This window comes from Gambusia affinis, linkage group LG22, assembly GCF_019740435.1.
Source record: "Gambusia affinis linkage group LG22, SWU_Gaff_1.0, whole genome shotgun sequence".
NCBI classification, from domain to species: Eukaryota; Metazoa; Chordata; class Actinopteri; order Cyprinodontiformes; family Poeciliidae; genus Gambusia; species Gambusia affinis.
Window position 1 is genome coordinate 506,340 of NC_057889.1, and position 16,298 is coordinate 522,637.

At 48.1% G+C, this 16,298-nt stretch overlaps 2 protein-coding genes across 4 annotated transcripts; both read right to left on the reverse strand.

Moving 5' to 3' along the window:
- Window positions 1-57: 57 nt before the first annotated feature.
- LOC122825564 (cell cycle control protein 50A-like) lies at window positions 58-4,474 on the reverse strand. Its single transcript, XM_044107009.1, has 7 exons — window positions 4,077-4,474; window positions 3,067-3,186; window positions 2,889-2,996; window positions 2,725-2,812; window positions 2,504-2,650; window positions 1,675-1,881; window positions 58-1,566 (listed from the first exon to the last, which is right to left on the reverse strand). Exons 1-7 carry the CDS (start codon window positions 4,329-4,331, stop codon window positions 1,373-1,375), a joined length of 1,119 nt encoding a protein of 372 aa, XP_043962944.1. The 5' UTR covers window positions 4,332-4,474; the 3' UTR covers window positions 58-1,372.
- A 122-nt stretch (window positions 4,475-4,596) lies between these two features.
- Window positions 4,597-15,037, reverse strand: LOC122825563 (filamin-A-interacting protein 1). Of its 3 annotated transcripts, none has more exons than XM_044107006.1 (7): window positions 14,746-15,034; window positions 11,813-12,104; window positions 11,124-11,297; window positions 10,452-10,630; window positions 7,595-10,223; window positions 5,487-5,690; window positions 4,597-5,409 (listed from the first exon to the last, which is right to left on the reverse strand). In XM_044107006.1, the coding sequence occupies exons 2-6, from the start codon at window positions 12,095-12,097 to the stop codon at window positions 5,502-5,504; spliced, it is 3,456 nt and encodes a 1,151-aa protein (XP_043962941.1). In that variant the 5' UTR covers window positions 12,098-12,104; window positions 14,746-15,034; the 3' UTR covers window positions 4,597-5,409; window positions 5,487-5,501. The 3 variants fall into 3 exon arrangements, with proteins under 3 accessions (XP_043962941.1, XP_043962942.1, XP_043962943.1); XM_044107007.1 differs by lacking the exon at window positions 14,746-15,034 and adding an exon at window positions 12,197-12,900 and having other exon boundaries at window positions 4,597-5,393; window positions 5,471-5,690; XM_044107008.1 differs by lacking the exon at window positions 4,597-5,409 and adding an exon at window positions 7,431-7,526 and having other exon boundaries at window positions 5,564-5,690; window positions 14,746-15,037.
- Between the last annotated feature and the right edge of the window lie 1,261 nt (window positions 15,038-16,298).

Sequence of the window (16,298 nt, forward strand, 5' to 3'; positions counted from 1 at the left end):
GATGAAGGGCATTTTCCAGGCAGGAAGTGAAGAGCAGTCAAAGGAACAACAATCATGTTTTAAAAATGAAGAATTTATTATTTTAGAGCAACAATAATATTAAAAACAAACGTCATCAGTGCAGAAACGAAACAAAAGAGGCATTTAGTTCATGCAGCACAGAGACACCAAGAACCGCAGAGTCTAACTCCAACGTCGAGGAAGACGATGAATGATCAGGTTGTCGTTTCAGAAAGTGCTTCAAAATGGCAGCAAACAGACGAGGCACAAAGACGCCGTGATCACATGCAGCGACGCAACGCTCAGACCCACCGCAGGAACCAGAACCAGAACCAGAACCAGAACCGCTCAGACGGATCGCTGTTCTCTGATAGATCTACACCAATCATTTAGTTTTAGGTTCTTCTGGATCTATTCCTGCTTTTTCTTCTTCATTAATTTTTTAAAAACAATTAAAATTAAACAGATAAGAAGGAAAATGTAAAGAAATGATGACTGGACCTGGATAATTCCTGGATCTAAACGCTGGAAATATTCATGCCCAAAATGTGCAGGAATTATCTTTAAATTATCATCCTGCGTTTCTGCAGACAGATGATGATGATGATTATTATTAATATAGCCTTTTCTAACCAGGTATTGCTGCCTCTGCTACTCTACTAACGCTAGCGCTAACATTCAGTTGGATGGGGTTAGCGCCCCCTGCAGGATGGGAGGAAGCTTCACAACGGGCAGAAAACCAAAAGGTTCCAATCTGTTAGTCTGGCAGCGTTTCCTTCCTGGAACGGATCCAGGAGCTTTTTATGGTCAGGAGAAAGATTCTCACTAATCAAGAAAACTTTCTCATGAAAACGATCTCCAGAATTCGGTACAACAAGAAAATGAGTTTCTCGTTAAAACCAAAAAGTCAAAATGTCTCCAAACTGAATGAAAGAGAGAAACTCACTAAACCCAGAGGTTCTGTTGAGCTCTGAGGAAGATCATTTCAAAAGAACCACAGGCGCCGTCTGATCATCTGGGTCAGAACAGAACCGCTGAACGCTTCAGTCAGAAGGATTAATCAGCTCCCTGCGCACAGACTGCTGCAGCTGCACTGATTTTACTGAGGCGTCAGAACGGAACCGATCCGACTTCCTGACCACCCATCCCAACGACCCGGGTCGGTCCTGGTTCCTGCAGTGGGGGCGTTACGTCTGCGACCCGGCGGGTCGCTCCAGAACTTATCGGGTTCGTTTTCCTGTCTGGCTCCGCCTCGCTCTGCCGTGTTGTTGGAATCTAAACAAGCTGATTTTAACCTCAACGCTGCTGGCTGCAGCAGAACCGGCCCGGCCCGGCCCGACCCGACCCGACCCGGCCCGACCCGACCCGGCGCTCAGTGGGAGATCTCGGCGGCGTTGTTGCGGTTGCCGTATTTGTGGTGGATGAGGAGGAGGAGGACGCCCAGCAGGAAGCAGACGGAGCCCACGCTGACGTAGGCGATGCCCAGGAAGGGGTTCTTCCCGCCCATCCAGGAGATGGTGCTCAGGATCATCCGCTTCCGGCCCTCAAAGCTCCGCACCGGATAATCTGGGTTCCGCTCGTTAAGGAGGAAGACTGGATCCCACCTGGGCTTCTACTGGGAACATGGATGACGGTAGGAGAGCTCAAACTGACCTCTGACCTCTGTCAGGATACTGTACACCACCTCCAGGGTGTAGTTGCCGCGCGGCAGCGTGGGATGCACGTTGCTCCGCCTCTGGATGATCCGGTACAGCTTCCGGAACGTGGGCAGGGCGGCGGTCCGCATCCACACGATGAAATCCTCGTTGATGAATCCGTTGTTGTCCGGGTCGGAGTCCAGCTGGAACACGGGCCGGCGCCAGTTCACCGGCTGCGTCGTCCCTGAACCCGAGGAAGGTCAGAGGTTAACAGGGACTAGTGCGGGCCGGTCACTGGGTCAGCACCAGTTCAGCCACATTCCACTTGTATAAACCAAAACATTTTATTTAAGTGAAACGTCAGAAAACCTCATTTTATTTCCTGAGAGCAAAACCAACCTGATGGTCTGATCTATTATTATATTCTACGTTGGAGTTATTTTACTTTACTTCTTTACATTTCTCACAGTAAATAATAAATAGAAGCTTTTCTGATAAATGATCATATTGTTGTTTTGAAGCCATTTTCCACTAATAATGATGAAGACGTAATAATAAAAACTTTATATTCTAATGAACTTTAACTGGACCTGGAAAACATTTTAAATATCCAAAATAAATCAACAAAACAGGAAATGAAATGAAAAAAACCAGCAGCAGAAGGAGAGGTAGAAAGAGAAAAACAATCATTTCTGTAAAAGGAAATTATTGATCTCATTTCAATCTATGCTGTGATTAACTGACGTTTTGCAGCCGGTCCAGTTGCGTCACCAGGTTCTGTCAACTTTGGTTCCTCGGGAATCAGAAGCAGAGATCTGGATCCAGTAGATCAGATTCAGTATCGAGGACCAGGAGCGGCTCGTTACCTTGGAAAACGACGGTGAGGTTCGTGTTTTCTGCTCCAGGATTCCTGAACTTCACGTGTTTGTCCGTCCACCAGGCGATTCCCGTGGCCGTCAGCGGGATCTGGACCTTCGTGCCGTTTGGGTCGTTGTAAATCAGCTCCAGTGAGTCTAGAAAATACAATTATTGAATGAATCCAGCAGAAGATGTGGAGCGGCTCTGAGGGGAAACCCTGAGTCGTCACCGTTAAACATGCTGTTGGCGATGGCGCCGCACGGCGCGATGGGCTTGTTGCCGTGCTTGGCGTACGGCTCGCACTCCTTACTGGGTTTCTGTTGGGAAGCAGAGAAATAAACGTAACGGCTGGATGAAGCAGAACGTCGGGAGCCCTGAGCAGCGCAGCCTCACCCTGAGGGACTCCTCGTTTCCGTTCAGCTGGCTGTCGTCTCGGGACTTGACGTACCGCCGGTGGTTCTGGTAGAAGTTGGAGAGTCCGTAATACATGAAGACGTTGCTCTGCAGGTGGAAGAGAGACGGTTATGCCCCGGCTGCAGCGGACTTTGACCCGGAAAGCAGCGGGTCTTACTTCGTACGGTTGGTCCAGGTGGAAGGGGACGGAGCAGGTGCACGGCTTGGTGCTGTTCCAGCTGAAGTTCTGGGCGCAGGTAAAACACGGACTGGACATTTCTACTCCTGTGTAATCGATCTGCACAGAAATCATCGTTAGATATTCAACATTATGGATCTGAAACGTTATAACCCAACAGCTGCACTACATACCAGACACACATCGTCACTAAAATGAAGGATTTTTGGATGGAGTTTGGTTTAAACATTTTAAAACTTGGCTTTACTCTTAATTATGTTTTTCATTTAAAATGTTGCCAAATCATCCAGAGGACCTCAGCTTTCTAAAGAAATCTTTATGCAGACGTGATAAAGAGAATGTTTTACAAAGACAGAAAAATGGAGCTTTGTTGAAGGATTCAGTTTTTATTTTATTTCTATTTGTCAAATCCTCCAAAGAAACAGGAACTAGAGAGCTGGTTCCCTCCATAACAATAAGAACAGGACACAGTATTTTAAATTAATGTTCATACCACGGTACAAAGGGAAGAAGTGTCACTAAAACACCAGCATTCTGGATGGAGTTTGGTTGGCAATTTTTAAAACTTGGTCTTAGGGCTTTGATGCCAATGTTTGAAATTTTTATTTATGCAGAATCATCAAGAAGAACAGTGTTTTAAATAAAACTTTATGAAATCGTAATAAAGGGCGTGTTTTATTTTTAAAAAATTTAATAGAATGTCACTAAAATGCCATACTTCCGAAGTCTGGTTGAATTTTTTAAATTAGAAAAAGGCTAATGTCTTTGGTGTTAATTATGTTTTTCTTTTCTTTTTCTTTTAGCGGAATCATCCGGAGGAGAGAAGTCTTGAAACAAATGTTCACTTTCCAACAGAGTGAGCTGTTTAAACGAGCCAGGAGGAAATTTCTCTAAAACACCAGATTTCTGAACGGAGTTTGGTTGGGCTGTAACAGCGTGTCACTGGGTTGATTAACGGTTTCTGTTGATTCTCTAACAAACATGGCTACCTCGAACTCCTTGATGTTGTTGGACGTCACGTAGAGGCCGATGCCGATGGGGATGAACATGAGGCCGATGATGAAGAAGGCTGGCAGGACGGTGCCTGCGGTCAGGATGGGCTGCCAGGCCGGGAGTCTCTGCTGCTTGAAAGCGGTGTTTTCAGGCTTCTTGCTCCGCAGAGAGCCGGCCCCGGCCCCGGCCGCGGCTCCGGACCCCGACACGGTGATGTGTCCGTCCTCGTCTTTGTAGCTGGAGGCCATCATTGTCAGCGGTTGTTTCCAGTGAGAGGTTTGTAAAACAACTGTTGACCGTTAAACTATCGGATTCAAAGCATTGTTATAAAATCACAGCAGGCACCAACGTCTTTCTCCTACTTCTCTAGGACAAGTGCTGCCCCCTGTCGTCCAGATAAGGACAGTGTTTGTTTTCTGTCTCAAAATCGCCATCTTCTGGCTCGTTTTGGTAATACAGTTAATAAATCTGGAATTAGAAACTTAAAATACCAAAATATCGGTTAATTTTAACCAATTTTAATGATTTAAACAATATTTAAAATGGACTTTAAATAAAAATGCAATTAAATTCTGACTTAAATGTCAGAATTCCTTTTTCAGTGACCCCTAGGTCTCCTCCACAGATTAAAGAAAAAATACAAACAGAATATAAAACTCAGAAAAATGATTTAAAGTCAATCAAAACTATAAAATTATGTAGCTGCAGTTATGGGACACATAAAGCAGTAAAATTAACAAATGATGAAAAAATGAACAATTTTAATTAATTAAAACATCAAAAATAATTATACTGACTTAAACAGTGATGATCTGTTCAAAATATTGTACTTGGCTAAAGAAATATTTGCTGAAATAGAATGTAACAAACTGGCAAATTAAATACAAAATATGCAGCACTAATGTGTGTGATGACTTAACATACATATGTGTGTTTTAGGATATTTTTATGGACGATTTGAGTCAGATAAAATAGCAACATTTATTTACTTTCAATTTACCCGAAACATATGGCTTAAAAAGCCACTTGATTTAAAATTCAGAAAGGTGAACATGTTAAAGTCGTTCACCATGAGGTTTGAGACAAGAGAAAGAAACTGAAGTTTAAATAAACAGTTTATTGGTTCTGGTCAGAAATGGTTTCACGGAGCTTCTGGAAGTCCAAACCTGCGAGAGCAGCAGTGAAGCCTGCGTGGCATCAAACAGGAACAGTGACAGCAGCATGGCGACGGTGCAAACAGAACCCAACAGAACCAGGCTGGGATCTGCGTCCATTCAGAGCAGCAAACCAAACAAGTGACCGATGAGGAGGCCGGGGGCCGGGGGCCGGGGTCCGGGGGCCGGGGGTCGGGGGCCGGGGGCCGGAGGTTAGGGGTCGGGGGCCGGGGGTTGGGGGCCGGGGGCCGGAGCCTCATCAGATTCTCAGCTCTTTCCACCTGCTGCAGACGCCGAGCTGCACACCGTCGACTTTCTCAGCTCGATCTTCATCGCCTGGCCTTCGGCCCGAGACTCCAACCTCGTCACGGCGGACACACCCACAACCGTCTTCCCGTTGAGCTGCACAGGGATCCGTGAGGCTGCGCTTGGAGCCGACTGCATATCTGAACTGAGCTGAAAACATAAAACCCAGGATGAACAGGAGACGCATGGAGAAACCCTGAAGACCCGAGCCTCTTAAAGGGATAGTTCTGGACTTTTCAAGTAAAGTTTTAAGCAGTTATCAGCAGTAGACTTTTTTGTTAGTGTGTTCCGCATTTTAAACTAATGACCAGTGGTGGGCACCGCTAACTAAAAAGCTATCTGCACTAACCATAAAGCACTAATTATAGACATTAGCTCTGCTAACGCTAACGAGTTATACCTGCACAGCAATAAGTGGAAGCTACTGATGAAGCACTAAAGCACTCATTTCAGCCATGTTGATACCCCCCATGTGTCAATGAAACTGCTAGCATAAACCACACGGTCTGGAAGTAAAACTCAAAAATGTTCACATAAGATCTCCATTCCACTCTTGTGCTTCCTCCCACAAGAGGAAGCACATCTTACTTTTCTACTGTTCTAAGTTCTTCTCTCACTCATGATATTCCCATCAAAGTCAGGACCTAAATATGACTACCGGTCCATCTTAGTCAGACAGTCGAAGATGCAGTTGATAACCGTCCAACCAAAACACACCCAAGGTCTGTCATGGTCAGACAACCTGAGTCACATGGAATGGCTGGCAGCAGCTCGCAAGGTCACAATGACTATAATTTATTCTAACTGCTACAAGGGTTCAACAAAAGTAAACCAAAGATCTTGCTTGGTCCATCAGTTGGATCATCAACTATCCGACAAAAATAGACCCCAGGTTAGGGTGACCAGATTTGGGTTTCTGAAAAGGAGGACACTTTTTTTTGTTGTTGTTTGGAGGGGGGGGGGCAACTTTTTAAAAAAAATAAATAAAAAAATATTGTGTCTCGTTACTGACCTTATAGTGCTTAACAGTATGGAAAGCAGAGCTGCCTTCTGCTGCAGTGACGGCTGCTCTGTCTGACTTTGTCACAAAGAAATCTGTGACTTTAGCCGAAGAGCTTTCGCCTCTGGCTGCTTTCACGTGTTTTGCTGAATTCACTGCACTTGCAGGTTGTTGGCACCTTTATTTGCCACAGACACATTAGTACCTGCCTTACACGTCAAACACTCCGCCTCATAGGGATCACGACCTTGACGAAAGCACGGGAATCTTTTCTTTAATTCCTCCGTAAACACTTTCGTTTAGGCATTTTTGCCGTAGAACCGGCGAACACACATGTTCTACCGCCTGTCACACTTAAAGTTTAACTAGTCTAGCGGCCGGTGTACAAGTCAACTCAGCTATCTTTACTTTTCCCACACAAACTCACACACATAATGCAACGTGATTGGATTTGGGGAGAAGGGCGAGACTAATTTGCCATACAAAGAAACCTGGAATGGAGTAGTGGAACGGAGTGGCAATGTAATCACAATGCACTGTAAGCTCTGTAATGTGTTTTGAGGCAGTTGACCAAAATCCCGGACGATTTTTAAATTCCCCCCGGACATTTTTTTAGGTCTGAAAAGTAGGACATGTCCGGGAAAAAGAGGACGTCTGGTCACCCTAACCCAGGTCTCCTTTGGTTGGACAGTGGGAGATCCTGTCACAGAGCATGGCTAGGAGTGGCTAACAAGACCTCATGGACTTTATCTTGTTCTAATTGTTGCGTAGTTTTCAACAAAAATAGATCTGATATCTCTGGTGGTTGGGCAGTCGGAGATGCTGTTGTAGGAAATCGCTAGTGGTCTGTGAGGACCCACTGACTTTAACGTTTTCTAATTGCTGCGTACATTGTCAGACCGAACTTTCCATCAGATGGGATGCCAAAACAGATCCATTGTGCTTTGGTCCTTACACCATCTGATACCTGCAGAATCCTCAGTCACCTGAAACAATTCAGAACCATTTCAAGTGTCAGAAGATCAGATGCCACTTGAGATCTTCAGACACTCACCGGAGGCTGCGTGGGTCTGGACGCTGCAGAGGTCACAGGGTTGATGGTTATACTGCTGGTCATCTTGTTCTGGCGTGGAGAGCGGAGCACCGTTCCAGTTTCCTGACAGTCGCAGGTACTTCCTGTTGGTCTGAGGGTCAGCAGAGGACTGCTGCTGCCCTCAGAGCTTCTCTGGAACTGGGAGCCCAGGTGGATGTGGATCTTGTTGTCCTCTGTTGTTACGATGTTGCTGTTGAACTTCCTCTCTGGTGGTTTCTCAGAGGTCATCTTGATCAGCGCCCGCCTGGTGGTGCTCTCGTGAGGGTCGGATGAAGCACACACCTCGGCTACCGGGGTGGTGCTGACTGTGATGATGGACACCGGCGACTGCAGGACCCCAGCGATGCTGTTGGGCTTCTCTGGACTCTTGGTCCTGGAGATGCTGGTGACCATAACTGGAGACTTGGCCCGATCAGGATCTCCGCTTACAGTACAGACAGTTGAGGGTTTGGGGACTATGGTGATGCGAGGCTGCTGAAGACCAAGCGTTGGGATGATGGTTGTTGTGGAGAAGAAGTCCTCAGACCGCGGGCTGGTGATCTCCAGGGTGGCCGTGCTCGTCCCGTGGTCTGGTGTCACACGGATGTGAAGAGGTCGTCCCAGATTTGGGGACATTGCTGAAGAACCTCTGGTCTGAGTCGGAGTGACGGCCTCCTTCTTGCCCATCCAGGGCGTTGAGCATTTCAATCCATGGTCTGCTGACGCCGGAGGGTATCGATTCAGAACCGTGGGCCTCTTCAGGCCGTGTTGTCTGAGGTTGTTCATGAGGTGGTTCTCCTCCTGAACGGATTTCCGGATGAATCCGGCTGCGGTCTCATCCTCGGCCGACCCGTTTGACTCCGTCTGGACCGCCGTGGAGGTGACAGGGACGTCCACCATCCTCCTGCCGTTCACACCGGGCCTCAGGGCTCGGCTGTAGCGCTTTGATGCCTCCAGCTCCCTGGCGAGGTTCTCCACATCCACACTCAGGCGCCTCTTCTTCTCTTCTTCTTCCAGGAACCTCTGCTGGAGGACAGAGAAGTCCACCTGCAGCTGGGAGAGCTGGTCCTCCTTGTTCATGAGTTCGTGGATTTTCTCTTTGAGGGCTAGGACTTCGACCCGCAGCTCTCTGGTCTTGGCTTCCTCCACCTTGCAGCGAATCCTCAGCTGGGCCTCCAGACTCTTGGCCTCACCTCGCTCCACTGCTTTGCTCCTGGGCACCTGAGCCTTCATCTCGTCCACCAGCTTGGACAGCGTGTTTGCTCGGTCCTGCTCGTGTCTGAACTTCTTCTCCAGCAGGTCGTATTCGTCCTCTGACCTCATCAGGTCTCCCTCCACCACCTGCAGCTGCTCCAGCCGGCCTCTAAGCCTCTCTATCTCTGTGGTGAGCTTCTGGACTCGGTTGTCTTCTTCTCGGTCTCTGTTGGCCATCTCCTCCAGTCTGTCTGCTCTCATCTTCTTCAGCTTCTCGTTCAGCTCATCACGCTCTTCCTTGCTGTTCCTCAGTGTCGATTGAAGCTCCTCCCTCTCCAGAGTCAGACCTTCCAGCTGGACTTCTGTCTCTGACTTGAACTTGAGGAACTTCTTGCTCTCCTCTATCAGCTTCTCGGTAACTTCTGTGACCTTCCCTTGCTCTGCCTTCAGCATCGTACTCAAGTCTTCATGTTTCTGTTCCTCCTGCTTCAGCCGCTCCCCCATCGTCTTCCTCTCGTCCGCCAGGATGACGGTGAAGGACTTCAGCTTCAGCAGTTCCTCTCTGAGGGCCGACTCGTTTGTCTCCAGCTTGGACTCGGACGACTCCAGCTCCTTCAGCCGAGTCCGAAGCCGTTCCAGGTCTGTTCCCAGGTCCTTCACCACCTTCCTCTCCTTCTCCAGGTTTTGGTGCAGCTGGGCGCTCTCGGTCCGGCTCCTGCCGAACGCCGCCTCCAGCCTCTCCAGCTCCGCCATCCTCTTCTGAAGGCCGTCCACCTGCAGCCGCAGCTCCTGGTTGCGGTTCTGCTGGTCCTGCAGCCGGTTCCTCAGCTCCCTGCTCAGCGTCTCGGTCTTGGTGATCTCCTCGTCTTTGCCCTCCATCTCTAGGACTTTCTTCCTCAGGTTCTCCAGCTCTGCGGTGAGCGAGGAGTTCCCGCGCTCTCCGCTGCTGATCTTCTCCCTCAGCTGCTGCAGGTCCTCCTCTGATTTCTGCAGCAGGACGTTCCTCTCCTGCAGCTCCCCGGCCCTCTGCGCCAGCCCGTCCAGCTTCAGCCTCAGCTGCTGGTTCTGGGACTCCTGGTCGGCTATCTTGTCCAGCAGGTGTTGGTGCTCCTGCCTGAACTTTGCCTGTTGGGCCTCCAGCTCCGCCTCCAGGCGCAGCGCCTTCTGCCCGTCCTGCAGGGCGGCGGCGCTGGACGCGGCCAGCCGCTGCTCCCGGTCCCGCAGCTTCTGGCTGAGGTCCTGGATCTTCTGGTTCTGCTGGTCGATGTGTTCGACGTGCAGCTGCCGCTCGTCCGCCAGCAGCAGAGTGAAGGACTTGAGCTTCCCCAGTTCGTCCTGCAGCTCCTGCAGCCTCCTGCGGTGCTCCTGGTCCCGCCGGGCCTGCAGGACCTTCTCCTGCTCCAGCAGCCGCTTCAGTCTGAGGGCGGAGGAAGGAAGACGTCAGCGGACCGAACCGGGCCCAAGACAGAGTCCTTCAATTACTTCAAAACTAAACGCAGTGAAGCAGCAACAGCTGCTTCAGAGCTTCAGATCCGGTTTGGAACTGGATCTCTGCTCCGGCTCCGGTTTGTCTCTTCGGATCAGGAGAAGCTCATAAATCAGCTGAGCTCAGCCGGCCCCAGGCAGAAGCAGGTGCTGCGCTCACCTCTCCCTCTCCTGCTCCAGCAGGTTGGTGAAGTCGTCGCTCTTGTTGATGAAGTCGGCGTGTTTCCGCTTCTCGCCGTCCAGCTCCATGACGGTGCGGCGGTGGCATTTCTCCGCCAGCAGCAGCTGCTCCAGCATCCGCCGGTACGTTTCCTTCTGCTTGTCCTCCAGACGGTCCAGCTGCAGGGCCAGACGAGAGCCTGTCAGCACAAACCGTCCGGTCCGGTCCGGTCCGGTCCGGTTCCCACGCTGGAACCGGCAGCTCCAGAGAGCCTTGGGAACCTGCTGCAGCTCTGGACCCCACCGATAATTTAATTATGTTTAATAAATAACAAGTAGACTTTATAAAAAGTACTAATAATAAAAATCAATAAAGAAAAGAAAAGAATAACACATAAGAAAAACCATAGAAAATTAATAAAATTAAATTGAAATATTTGTAACAAATAAAACATAAATAAACAAAATAAATAATTTAAATATAAATTTTAAAAATCTACCAATAAAAAAATTATACCAACTGCCAAAAACGGTGGTGGCGGCATCATGCTGAGGGCTTGTTGAGGTTTAGCTCAGAATGTGAGGACAAACATCTAAACCAATCAGAACCGGACCGGGTCAAAGTGACCAATCAGCTGGAAGGAGACAGCCAGACCCGCTTTGACCTTCTGACCTCAGCCATCGGCCTCTCGTACACGTCCTCTGTGCGCTGGTTGCCATGGAGAAGCGCCGCGTCCCTCTGCAGCGCCTGCAGCGGCCTGCAGGGGGCAGCAGAGCCGTAGTGGGCCTCCAGGGTCTCCGGTCCGGTTCTGTCGGACCGCAGCAGCCTGATGACGTCATCCCGGGCCTGAGGACAGAAAACAGCTCAGATCGGTTCAGAACCCGGAGGAAAGAGAAACCAGAACATCGAGAAGAGTCCGACAGAAACAGAATCAATCAATCAATCGATCGATCGATTGATTGATCTCTGTGTTTAATACTGTGACTAAAAACATTTTAAATTATTAAAGTCAAAATTCCATTTGAAATCACAATTATCATCATAATTCCTCTCAGACAGGAAGCCGGCTGCAGCGGCAGGAAGTGCAGACCAGCTGGGAGTCAAATGTTTCCCAAAATGGCGGCAGCATTTCTTGAACTGTTGTTGTTGTTGTTTCCTCTGAAAGCGCTGGCAGCAGACATGTTGATCTGGATGCTAATGCACAAGCTAACATCCGGGCTTCAGCCAATTAGCATCAAGGAAAAGAAGGGCCAGCCAATCGCGTGTCAGCAGGATGCTTTGGGATTTTCTTTGTGGATTTTTTACCTGAAATATTGTAAACAGTCAAACCCCCCCAGCAGTTTTACCCCCAGCTGTGCTACCTGCAGCTCCCCCTCCATGATCCCCAGCAGCTGCAGCAGCTCGGTTCTGGTCGGGTCCGGAGGATTCGTCCTGCCGCTCTCTGGACATTTTGCAGTTTTGTCTCCTGACTGCGTCGAGGCCCTTCGGCCGTCTTTCTCCTGTTTTTGGATTTTCTTCCTCCTCTTCATCACCTCTGGTGCTTCTTTCTCCCCCTCCTCCACCTGTTGCTGCTCGGTGAAGGCCTTGCCGTGCGTCTGGATGCGGCCATCCTCTGGGCCTGCGGTGCTGCAGCTCCTGGATCGCATTTCTCATCTGGAGGGAAGCAGAAAGAACCAGGCAGCTTCATTCAGCAGATGGAGACTTTCTAAGGCAGATACTGACTGCTCATCACTTCTCCACATAACCTGGTGATTCACAGAACCAGAAGTATTCACACCCTGCAGAGCCAAACCGTTTCATCCAGGACGGTTCTGGCAGGACGAGACGCTGAGACCCAAAACCGTCCAGAAGCGTCTGGAGAGAAGAACCGGCCGGGTGAGAATACTTCTGGGTAACTGAAGACGACTGGATGGGATCTGGCTGCTTTTAGCTGGAACGACATCTGCAGCGTCTATTTTTACTCTGGAACACCAACGTAAAAATATCACAACATGAGGAGGAACACCAGACCAGTTAGGCTCCCAGTTAGCACTGGGAACCAGAACTTCCTGCTGCTGGGAGACCAACACCATCAAATTAAACAAACTGCGGTTAACACAAAATATGTCCTATTAGGATTTATTTGTTTCCTATATTGAATTTTTTGTGTTTAATGCAAAAAATTTAATTCTTAGATTTCCACTGGGACCAGTTCAAACCAGTGGACTGAAGTCCAGGTCCTCCCAGTCTGAACTGGTTCCAGTTTAAGCTCTTTCCAGATGGATTAACATGTATCTAGGGGTGATGATTATTCTGTTTTTATTGAGGAAAACATAAATAAACTTGTTGAAATATGAACAACTCAGATGGTTCCCGTTCATTTCAGAGTGTGTAACTTAAAGAAACCGGGTCAGAGGAACCGGGTCAGAGGAACCGGGTCAGAGGAACCGGGTCAGAGGAACCGGGCCAGAGGAACCGGGTCAGAGGAACCGGGTCAGAGGAACCGGGTCAGAGGAACCGGGCCAGAGGAACCGGGTCAGAGGAACCGGGCCAGAGGAACCGGGTCAGAGGAACCGGGCCAGAGGAACCGGGTCAGAGGAACCGGGTCAGAAGAACCGGGTCAGAGGAACCGGGCCAGAGGAACCGGGTCAGAGGAACCGGGTCAGAGGAACCGGGTCAGAGGAACCGGGCCAGAGGAACCGGGTCAGAGGAACCGGGTCAGAGGAACCGGGTCAGAGGAACCGGACCTTCCTGAACAGCCCGTCTCTCAGCTGCAGCTGTTGGTCAGAGAAGAAGAAACCGAGACGCTTCACACGGATCCAGCTGCTGCTCGCCTTCCTGAGCCAGAACCAGGACTCCCTGGGGGCCCGCAGAACTTTCCCAGGCCCGGTCCGACAGAACAGAACAGAACCGCTCCGTCTGGGGTTCAGAGGAGTCAAGGACTTCAACATGAGGTCACTTCCCTCCAGGACTGAGGAAGAGGAGGAGGAAGATGTTTGGACCCGGATCATTCGGAACCAGAACCAGAACCAGATGAACCTGCTAACAGGACAGAAACATCCATCTGTCTGCTCTCATTCTGTGACCCAGAGCTCATTGCGATGGGTGAACCTAGAAGGTCAGAGGTCAATGGGCAAAACCTGGAGGCCCGTTGCCATGCCGACTAGTTCTGTCTGTGAAAGTTATAAAAGGAAACAACAGAAGAGGAAGAGGAGCTGATTCCCCGAGGATGAGGAGGGTCAGATGAAGAGCAGTCATCCTGCTCTCTGATGGTGACCTTTGATCCTCTTAAAGGGCCAGTATCATGTTCTAAAAATATTTCATATCAAACATGATTTAAAAGACATTTCACTTCCTGATTGAACATCTTCAAATTGGGTCTCTGTCTCTTTAAGAAGCTGCTGCTCTCTCTGAAGCTCCGCCTCCAGGCAGTCATCCCAACATGGCTCCTCTTTAACTCTTTAATGGTTTTACTAGCGTTGCTCTGAGCTCAGCAGCTGTTTGCTAATTGCTGCTGGCTAGTCTGAAGGATCTGAGTTGGGGAGGAGCTGTGCCTCGAAGGCGGGGCTAGGCCCACCCAGGTGTTTAGTGCAGCTGAATGGTTTCCATGGAGACTAAAGAATTTGTCAATTGTAAAAAATCAAGACAAAATCAGAAAACGTCCATTTCTAAGGACACTGGCCCTTTAAATATGTGAGGAAGCTGATAAAGCTCCGTGATTTAACTGGGACTTCAGCCAGAGCTGAGGAAGAACCCGGACTTCCTCTTCATCACTCCCACAGAAACCCGCCGGGTGACAGACACTGAGCCTGCTGCCATGGCAACCAGCTGTTATGACCCAAACAGCGGGGCGACGGTGCCGAATTAGAGCGGTGATCTCATGGTGTTTATCAGCGGGCCGGTTCTGGACGGGTCCAGCGTGGAAACCCTCTGGGAGGAGGCTGCAGCTGGGAAACCCAAACCTCTCTGATCTTATCCGGTCCAGCAGGGTTCTGGTTCTGGTTCCGCTGTTTGGATCCGATTGGTTCTGTTAGTTTTTCTTACAGAACTTCTCATCACTTCTGTTGTTCTGCTAAAAGAACAAACCAGAACCCAAACCAGAACCAGTCCGGTACCATTAGTTCAAACAGATAATAAGGAGACAGAAGCAGAGCTGACTAATATAATAATAATAATAATAATAATAATAATAATAATAATAATAATAATAATAATAATAATAATAATAATAATAATAATAATAATAATAATAATAATAATAATAATAATAATAATAAATACCTTCAGCCGCTCCAGATCCACCAGAACCACTCACCTGTTCTGCTCTCTGATCGATCCGAACCTTCGGAACCGCCGGCCGCCTGCTGTGTTCAGTCCGGACTGCGGGCCCGTCTCAGACAGGTGGAACTGCTCCGCGGGTCCAGCCCGGTACTTTCTGGACCTCAGGACGTCCGGCCGGACTCACGGCGGCTGGTTGAGGTCATCAGCGGTGACTCTGCTCTAAATTTAACCGGCCAACTGACCGAGGCTTTTCCAGACAGCTGGATATCAGCAACCTTCCTCCTCCTCCTCTTCCTCCTCCTCCTTAATGAGCTTTACTTTGAAATCTGCTCTCTCCGCTGAAACTGGATCTAACTTCAGCTATTTTCAATGTTTTCAAACTATTTTCTCTCGCTGTTTCAAAAAGGCATATCTTTGGGCAGATTTATTTAAAAATACATTTTAATTATTCAACACAAAAGAATGAACCGCTGTGGAAAGATCAACACCAGAATATGGAAAGACATTATGAACAATAATTAATAACATGACAACAATCAGCGCAGAATCACAAATAAAAACAAAACCACACCGAGGAACATTACGGAGCCCCCTAGGGGACATGGGGATTTTTTTCCTTTTGCGTTCCCTCGCAAAACTGTACTGATCAGTTATGCGGCATAATTGAATACTGTAAGTCTTTCTTACGGTGGCCGCCGTACTTTCTGATTTAATATAAGGTTATGTAAGGTTTTTCCATGAATGTTAATATCTTGTTGTGAAATATCTGAAGTGTTATATCTTTCTTTAGAATGCAAAGGCACCACAAACCTGTTATATAAACAGAAACCTTCCGTAAAGAAATATAAATACTGTACATCCAAACTATATTTCTGAGTTATTATCGAGGCGTAATAAGTCATCTGACAGTTTTGATTGTGTCGCTGTTGTGTTGGTTAGCTAAATGGTTTAAAGAGCTGCTTTTATGTTCAGTTCCATCTCAACCTTAACAGACATAAATATGCGGTGAATGAATCAATTTTCAATCAGTTTTTTGCACCAAAGACTTAATAATAATAAACATGTTTTCACTTAGGCTCTGTAAGAGCCATATGAATGAAATAAGTAATTATTGATATGATAGGAGCACGCGACTTTGACACTTAGGTGGTGGGTGTGCCGATGTGGGAGTGACGTCATCAAGTATGAATGGGAAGGTTACTGGCCTGCTGGTTTGTGTGTATGAGGAAACGGTGAGCGGGTTGGTCAGTCCTTGTAAAGTCTGGAGCATAATAATCAAAATGGACTAAATCGATAAATGTGACAAAACAAAGAAGTGGTTTGGAGCTAATTGATACACGGACAGATGAGATTCCCCGAGTTAACCCAATATGGTCCTTTACCATAATTAGTTTGTCGTGTTTTTAATAATAAAACGTGTTTATTATTATTAAGTCTTTGGTGCAAAAAACTGATTGAAAATCGATTCATTCACTGCATATTTATGTCTGTTAAGGTTGAGATGGAACTGAACATAAAAGCAGCTCTTTAAACATTCAGGCAACCAACACAACAGAGACACAATCAAAACTGTCAGATGACTTATTA